Source organism: Heterodontus francisci, chromosome 15 (genome assembly GCF_036365525.1).
Source record: "Heterodontus francisci isolate sHetFra1 chromosome 15, sHetFra1.hap1, whole genome shotgun sequence".
NCBI lineage: Eukaryota > Metazoa > Chordata > Chondrichthyes > Heterodontiformes > Heterodontidae > Heterodontus > Heterodontus francisci.
This window is the reverse complement of record NC_090385.1, coordinates 38,760,753-38,770,074: the sequence shown is the minus strand read 5'-3', so window position 1 is coordinate 38,770,074 and position 9,322 is coordinate 38,760,753. Positions and strand designations below refer to the sequence as shown.

The window sequence follows — 9,322 nt, the reverse complement described above, 5'->3', positions numbered from 1 at the left end:
TATTGGAAAAAATTCTGAGGGACAGGATTAATCTCCACTTGGAGAGGCAGGGATTAATCAGGGATAGTCAGCATGGTTTTGTCAGAGGGAGATCATGTCTAACTTACATGATTGAATTTTTTGAGGTGGTGACTAGATGTGTAGATGAGGGTAAAGCAGTTGATGTAATCTACATGGACTTCAGTAAGGCTTTTGATAAGGTCCCACATGGGAGATTGGTTAACAAGGTAACAGTCCATGGGATCCAGGGAAATTTGGCAAATTGGATCCAAAATTGGCTTAGTGGCAGGAGGTAGAGGGTGATGATCGAGGATTGATTTTGCGAGTGGAAGCCTGTGACCAGTGGTGTACCACAGGGATCGGTGCTGGGACCCTTGCTGTTTGTAGTGTACATTAATGATTTAGACGTGAATACAGGAGGTATGATCAGTAAGTTCGCAGATGACACGAAAATTGGTGGTGTTGTAAATAGTGAGGATGAAAGCCTTAGATTACAGGACGATATAGATGGGCTGGTAAGATGGGCGGAGCAGTGGCAAATGGAATTTAATCCTGAGAAGTGTGAGGTGATGCATTTTGGGAGGACTAACAAAGGCAAGGGAATATACAATGGATGGTAGGACCCTAGAAAGTACAGAGGGTCAGAGGGACCTTGGTGTACTTGTTCATAGATCACTGAAGGCAGCAGCACAGGTAGATAAGGTGGTTAGGAAGGCATGTGGGATACTTGCCTTTATTAGCCGAAGTATAGAATATAAGAGCAGGGAGGTTATGATGAAGCTGTATAAAATGCTAGTTAGGCCACAGCTGGAGTACTGTGTACAGTTCTGGGCACCACACTATGTGAAGGATGTGATTGCACTGGAGGGTGCAGAGGAGATTCACCAGGATGTTGCCTGGGCTGGAGCATTTCAGCTATGAAGAGAGACTGAAAAGGCTAGTGTTGTTTTCTTTGGAGCAGAGAAGGCTGAGGAGGGACATGATTGAGGTATACAAAATTATGAGGGGCATTGATAGGTTAGATAGGAAGAAACTTTTTCCCTTAGCGGAGGGGTCAAGAACCAGGGAGCATAGATTTAAGGTAAGGGGCTTGAGGTTTAGAGGGGATTTGAGGAAAAAAATTTTCACCCAAAGGGTGGTTGGAATCTGGAACGCACTGCCTGAAGAGGTGGTACAGAGGCAGGAACCCTTCCAACATTTAAGAAGTATTTAGATGAGCACTTGAAACGCCATAGCATACAAGGCTACCGGCCAAGTATTGGAAAATGGGATTAGAATAGTTCGTGCTTGATGGCCGGCACAGACATGATGGGCTGTATAACTCTATGACTCTATGAATCTATGAAGAACGATGCTGGTCATTATAGCATTATAACTTTTAACCGTCACTTTCAGGCAAATATCAAAATTGTCAAGAATAGTAAAAAAAAATGCCTTTGCTTTTTCGTTTCCCAATTTTTCTGTCCTCCTGTCTTGAAAACAATGATTCATGTTGGGGTATGAATCCATGGGTGCTTGCAGCCTTCCAGTACCATGCAAAATCCCAATTCTGCAAGTTGTGATCCTATACAGTGAGTTAACTAATTGTGGAGCGTATCATCTTTTTCGTACCAAATATTCACATGCATATATATACACTTTCCAATGGAGGTCTGGACAGCCTTCAGGAATAGGAACCCAGGCTGATTTTCCCACGTTTCTAGCCCATGCCTGCCCAGCTGATTCAACTAACTTGGTACAGAACAAGAATCAAACTTGATTCAATTATTCCTTTCCTTCATCAGTATTATAAACAGGAACTGGTAAAACTTCAGAGGTGCAAAGTTCATTGCCGCTGGAAGTGGCACTACAGAAGCCACTTTGTTAGGGAGTGGCACGCTGCCAGTCACTTCCTACACAGCCCGTGTGGTGTTCTTTCAGGAAAAGGACACACCAGGATATCCCCAGCATGTGCCGGAAAGCTGTGACTATGTGCTATCCTGACATCATGCTGGGAACTGACCTCCCTGGCCACCTGCTCCCACTCCCTTCTGAATATGGTCCTTGAGGGACTCCTGGCCCATGGCAGAACCATGGCATCACTCCTCCTGCCCAGCTCCACTATTAATGCCTCCAGTGCCGCATCCATCACCCGGGAACCCTGTCTCTTCCCTGGTATTCAATCGTCCATCATTTAAATTCCATCAATTGTTTTCAGTGCCACTTCCCTTTAAGAGGGACAGCCTACCTTTGAAAAGAGCAGGCTGGCTGAACCACATGGTATCTGCACAACGCTGTTCGGCCTCCTGCTGAGCACAGAAGCAGCGCCAAAAAGAAGGAAGCAGCATGGAACCCGTACAATCGTGCAGATGAGGTGGGTGCACCAAATTTACATGCTGCCCATTTCATTCGGAATCGTTGCAGGCAGGTCACAAATCATGACTGTCATGCCCGAAAACTGGGGCACACCAATTTCTAGCCCTGTGACTTGACAACTAGTTTAAAATTCTGGCAATTTCACCTGAAGTTCAGTAGATTCATTAGAGACTAGGTATTTTTCTTTTTGACATACCCATTCTTGAGAATGGTTGATCTCACGTCAATCATTTCTTCTTTTGCAAAATGCAGTTAGGTTGTGCATGTACACCATTAACTTCACAATGAGAGTTACTTTAAACTTACAGACAGTGTAGTGGAGATGTTTAGCACAACACACAGTTTATTTTAACAAATATTTTACAGATCTTTATATACAAATATTTACAATTAACGAACAGACAATGGGAAGATTCTGAACTAAGTTTGCCCCAATCTATTCCCCTTCCTAATCTGTGATTCCAGTCAAATCCCTTTATTCTGAAAACTGATCTTTGGGGAGGTCTCATAATTAGGTTTTTTGGCTAAGTAACCTGTTGATAATTGTGTAATGTTTTGACCTGGGACATTAAAGGACAACAAAGTAACTGCTCCCTCTCCCACCACCCGGCCCCGCCCAAAAAAAAGAGCAGAACCTCCTTTCCTGAACACAATAGAAGGGCATAAAACAATAGGATGCTTCTTTTGCACAACTGTGTAAAAGTTATAAAAACCTCTGTGCAGTAATGCACCTATCATTGTGAAACATCTGTAGTATAATATACCAGGTGTAGAAACATTTCATGCACAGCAATATTTCAAGGGATGTGAGGGCACAGGTTCAATGTGCCAAATTTTGGACTTATGTTCTGAAGTTCCTCACATAATTTGTGATGAACACCTGGAATTGAGTTCTGAGTAGGGTTATGGAGACGGACACCCAGAATCATTTAAGAAACCATTGGATGTGCTGATGAGATACTGTAGGTTTTTCTAAGTGGGTGAGTGTGTTCTTCCTCACCTATCTTCTGATTTTATGGTTTCCGAGGTAAATAGGAACAAGATTCAGATACATATTTCATACTGAGACAAACCCTTGTTTTGTTTTTTACTGAGAATAACCTTTTTTTTAAACAATGTGATCTTCTTTCATGAATTTATTCATGTGATAGTTCAGTGTTTTTCTTAAAAAGCAGATTAGAAAATAAGACAGGTAGCTCTAGTCTTTCAAACAACTGATAATTTATCTCTTCTTGAACAGTACTAGGACTTTGTAACCCTTTCTTCTGCAGAGCTCAGTGCAACTTGACATTTACTTATTTGGCTGACTCTAAGTGGGTTGATTTTTATTGTTTTTGGCAGCTGCTAGACAGCATTTGATATCTGTGGTTTAACTCCTCCACAACATCAAGCACCTCTTATTGTGATTTGCACAGTAATCCCTGATAACATGAAGATGCCATTAGGCAGTTATACTTTTACAACCTGGCAGTAATTCGCTGCTTCACTCTCCAACACTTCTAGTCCTTGAGTCTCCGTATAGCTCCAATGCTCGATTTATAGCCTGTCTGACTAAGATGTTAACTGAGTTGGAATTCAATGCTATTCCTTCTCCTACTCTTGGTCCCTATACAAGGGAATGCTATTAGAAATAAAAACGTGAAGGTGAAGGAAATATAGAGCCGGTCCGTTATCTGCTGTAAAGACAGAAAAGACAGGTTCTGATGTTTCAGGTTTGCATCCTTCATCATAACTGAATGGGGTCATTTTAACCCAATATGTTTGTTGGGAAATAGATGCTATTGCATCAGTCACCCATTTTATACTCAGCCCCATTATATTTTCCATTAAACTCATTAGCTGCTGAACGGAGTAAGAAACACCTTAAGAAAGACTCTTGTAGCCAATAGACAACGACTTTCACTCCATTAATCAGAGCTGGATTTGAACCCAGGTCCATGCTACATTCAGCTCTTGCTATTTCTGTTCATGTGAACAATGTATCCCTTGCCATTTTTGCTTTGTTGAATCCATATGTCAAATAGCAGATATTAATGCAATTTACCAGCATTCATCTTTTCTGTTTCCTGCTGAACTGGTGAGATTAAATTAGGATCTTAGGAACAGGACAAGACCATTCAGTCTCTTGAACCTGTTTTGTCATTCCTTTAGGTTATGGCTGATCTGTAACCCAAACCCATTTACCTGACTCTGCTCATTGTTCCTTCATAACCTTTGCCCCGAGATAAAGATAGAAAGAAATTTTAATAAGATTGGAAGAAATTTTGATGAATGCTGCACACCCTAAAAGTTATTTCTCTTTACAGAGGCTGTGATTTTCTGTGTAATTCCAGCATTTTATGTTTTTATTCCAGATTTCCCAAATTTGTAGATTTTCATTTTTTTTGGAATGCTGCTAAAAGGTAGGATTTTTCCATCTTTCACAGAGCAATTAAATAGAACTATTTAAGAGAACAGTTTTTTTTCTTTGTTTCTGTGTGGAGATGCCCAGTCTCTCTTTGGCAGCTACACGAAGGAGCATGACAGAAGTCAGGAGCTCAATATGGAAAATTCCTGCTGCAGACCTGCATCCCAAGAGTTAATGCATTCCTGGCAGTGGCCCTCAAGTAGACATTTGATAAAATGTTAGCAAAATTAGTGCCATATGGCATTATTATTTCTACTTCAACAGAAAGGATGTTGGTCACGTGAATGATGACATGTGGTAGAAACTGTAGAATGTACAGTTAAATAGTGTTCTACTGTATTTAGCACCAAAAGCAGCTTCTCACCTGCTTAGCTGCCCTTGTCACTACAACAAGGTTAAGAGGTGAGAAGCCATAAAAGGAAGTAGAAATATTTTTGTTCTGATAATTTACCTGTTACTGTAGATAGGGCTCCATCTGCAAGAGATTGAAACGGCACTGTGCAATAATCATCATGAGTTAATGCCCTTGTTAAAATATCAGAGGAATTTAATCTGAATGTATGAATGCATATGCACAGTGCAATTTCAACCCCTAGGAGAGGAGTCATTTTAGCATTGGTTGGGATAACTTTATGGATACAAGCTCTTTGAATATAACATTGACACGATTGGTTTTATTCTGGTTATCTGATTGTTCCTGAAATGAAAAAGTGCTCGTATTGCTGTTGTTCATAGATAGAATGAAGCTTTATCTTTGGTAAAAGAGGAAAAATTGGAAAACATTGGTTTCTGATTTTTCTTTGGTCGACAGTTCAGTATGATTTTGTAAAAAGTTGAATTCTTTCGTATTAAAATGTGATATTTATGATTCAGGTTTTGCTCTTTTCTTGCTTGATGGAAGGGAAATTTAAAACAAGGAGTTAACTCTGAAATTGTGATACAAATAGTTCCAGATTAACATACATGGAGCTAGTCATTGTATTATCTAACAGCATATTAAATCTGCCTGCGGTCTTTGACTACTGGTTTTCCTCAATGGCCTAGTGTGTAAAGACAATGTTCAGTGTGGCACTAATCCCTCAAGATTAAATAGTGGGCGGAATTTAATGGGACCCCCCCCCCCCAACCCCCAGAGATGGGCTAGGAGGAGAATTGCAAAGGAAAGTGGTGGTGGGGGGGGAGGCATCACACCTTGATATAGTCGGGGATAGGAAAGGCCGAAAATGGCCTCCCCACCCAGAGACCAATTGAGGCCCATGAGTGGCCAATAACTAGCCACTTAAGGGTCTCTTGCTGCTGTCACTGGAATTAAACCTGCCTGCAGGTTTGTGGGGGTCCTCCTCTGTGACCCATAGAGGGCCCCTGGTGGTAAAGGCCACCCCTCCGGTGACACCTCTGCCCTCATCGCCCATCCTCCCCTCCCCCTTCGCCAGGGCCTGCTGGACTGGCCCTGGTGACCCACCTCACTCACCTTTCCTATCCCCGACTATATCAAGGTGTGATGCCTCCCCCCAACCACCACTTTCCTTTGCAATTCTCCTCCTAGCCCATCTCTGGGGGTGGGGGTCCCATTAAATTCCGCCCACTATTTAATCTTGAGGGATTAGTGCCACACTGAACATTGTAGTGGCCACCACTCCTCATGGTGCTGCTGATACTACTGAGCTGCTGGCTCTCTGATTGGCCAGCAGCTCTTGGAGGCAGGATCCCAGTCCCTAAATGGATGGAGATCCCAGTGCTGGGCTGTTAATTGCCCGAGCTCTGTTGAATAGTGACGGGGGGAGAGGGTTGGGCACCGAAATGCCGAGGCAGGGTTTCCCATGCCTTTCAGCCTGACGCCGGACCCCTGCTGGCTTGACTAAATTCAGCCCAGTGTGTATGCGGGTGAGAACTGAATAGGGCTCAGCTGTGATGTTAACCCCCATCTCCCACGAGCTTCAATAACCTGTTGACATTATCTAGCACATGAAGAATAATAACTTAGTGAGGTATTGGAAACTGTACCTCACCGAGAATCAGTGCCTTCAGAGGGAAGATTGCTTAATCTAGCTATTTACACAATCCTTTCTCACCTGTCCTATGTAAAACAAAAAAATTCAACGGGAAAACAGGTGTTAGGGAAAAAGTGGCTAAAGGGCAATATCTCACAAATCAATTTGGAGGCCCTGTTGGTTTAAAGGATATAATCATTTTCAGATTTTAAGAGTTGCACCACACTAAACCATGCCCACACCTGCCCACATTTTCTTTTCTGCTTGTATAAAAAGGATTTGTTTATATCCGAAGAGGAAAATGGAACAGAATAATTTTCAGGTTGCTATTTAGCCCGAGAAAGGGAGATTACCTCTATTGAGTTGAACCAGGTTTAGACTTGATAAAGGTGGGGTCAGACAGTTATTTCTTTTAGTCTGTTCGCCCATAAATATCCTGAAAAGTTACAATTGACTGCTGATGTTTCTATAAAAGGAACAAAATATTAAAACGGGCCAGATTTTAACTCGGTGGAAGTGAATAGGTTTTGAGTGAGTTAAACTCACAGTGCGGCACAGTGGCGCAGTGGTTAGCACCGCAGCCTCACAGCTCCAGCTGGGTACTGCCTGTGTGGAGTTTGCAAGTTCTCCCTGTGTCTGCGTGGGTTTTCTCCGGGTGCTCCGGTTTCCTCCCACAAGCCAAAAGACTTGCAGGTTGGTAGGTAAATTGGCCATTATAAATTGCCCCTAGTATAGGTAAGTGGTAGGGAAATATAGGGACAGGTGGGGATGTGGTAGGAATATGGGATTAGTGTAGGATTAGTATAAAATGGGTGTTTGATGGTCGGCACAGACTCGGTGGGCCGAAGGGCCTGTTTCAGTGCTGTATCTCTTTAAAAAAAAAATCTCGTCCAATTGGTTGGAAATACACAGCAGATCAGTCAACACCTGTAAGAGACTAATATTTTGGTTGGAGGTTCTTCATTTATTCTTACAAAGGGTCTCTATCTAAGACATGAAGATGTCTTTTCTCTCTTCTGATGCTGTTGGACCTGCCATGCATTTGCAGCAGTTTCTGTTTTTTATTTCATATTTCTAGCATTTGTTTTATCATCACTGATGTTCCTATTCCTGAGTTAAATTGAAATCCTGTTCTTTTTCTCTTGCTGACCTAGGATAAGCCCTTCTGTGCAATTTGAAGAAACAGTTACCTGATAAACCGGTGCAATAAATGTCATAATAATTCCAGCAAAAAGAGGAACCTTAGAACGAGGCAGAAATTTCTATTTCATTAGATGAAGATAATTAGTACATATGTCACCAGGACCTGTAGAACTGTCCAGCAGCTCCACTACAACTTTCCAAACACTTTTGCAATCTGATTTCATAGGGGTTTCTCTTTTCCTACTCTTAGGATGCAAACTAAATTCAAAAATTGTAAAAAAAAAAATTATAAACCTTAAGCCTATGAATGATTACTGTCCAACCAAAAGACTAAATTGGTATATTTGACATTATCTTTGGTGCCCAAGGTGGTGGAAACCACCTCTTCAAAATACCAATATCAGTGGTTATACTCTGCTCACTTACTCAAGGCTGAGACTTCTTGCTATTCGTTTAAGATTTCAATACTGCTTTCATATATGGAGAGGCTCTTTTGACAGCTCTTCTGCACTTCTGGATATAACAAAAGTTGTTGCCTGCTTCTGTTAGACTTTGCCTCCAAGATTTCTCTCACTCCCATTGTGATCAACACTATTATACTTATGCTCCTCTCAACTTTCCTGTCTTGTTCCTCTCTCAGCTCCAGAAATATCGTCCTGCACAGTTTTCAACTTCTCTATATTTCCATTGTGTTGAAATCTGGACTCACTGGAGTCTCATACTACTTCAAAACTATGAAACTCCTTAAATCTTTTATTTCTCCTATAATCGACAGGCTTTTAAAATTCAAGATGGGTGTGATCTAATCACTTTGCTAATTTTACTGTGTTTTTCTCTTTTACTCTTTTTTTAACCTGGTTGTGCCCTGCACTATGGTCTCTGACCCTTCACAACGTATTTTCAATGAAAAAATATAAGGGTTACTCCATCAGCTACTAAAACCATTTGGCATTCTTCTTACTTGTATTTGATACAGTACTTGACCAAAATAATTGCTGTCAAAACATAAACTGAAAATTGTTCAAAATAAACCAATGCTGTGGCATCATTGTTAGAAATACAATTCTTTTTTTGTATCTCTGACTGAGTCAGCAATAAGCAGGCTGCCAGTTTTCATTGTACGTTCACTTAATTTAAAAAAAAAATTCACTCCTATAATCTGTTATTCCGAGAACCAGATTGGTCCAGTTTGCATATTATTCTATCGCTGGTAAAGTTTCGTTGTAGTCATTTTAAAGTTTTTGACAGGTTACAAGATTGCCGCACATCAGTCCACTCCTGCTTAGTGTTCTGCAAAGCCTGTGTCTTCTGTTCATCTACCTGGACATAGTCCACCCGCTCTTCCAGCATGGATGAAAGGAACGGCTTCTGTGTATAAGACCATAAAAGCAATCAATTAAATGCTGAGCAAGAAGTGTTGTGTCTT

General features: G+C 41.4%; 1 protein-coding gene across 2 annotated transcripts in view; it reads right to left on the bottom strand.

Annotated features, from left to right (window-relative positions):
• Nucleotides 1-2,680: 2,680 nt before the first annotated feature.
• The window catches only part of gab3 (GRB2 associated binding protein 3), a 140,378-nt gene continuing 133,736 nt past the window's right edge, over nucleotides 2,681-9,322 (bottom strand). For both annotated transcript variants that reach the window (XM_068047394.1, XM_068047395.1), the window contains exon 10: nucleotides 2,681-9,264. In XM_068047394.1, coding sequence (XP_067903495.1) covers nucleotides 9,124-9,264 — 141 coding nt within the window. In that variant the 3' untranslated portion in view covers nucleotides 2,681-9,123. The remainder of the gene's footprint in view (nucleotides 9,265-9,322) is intronic.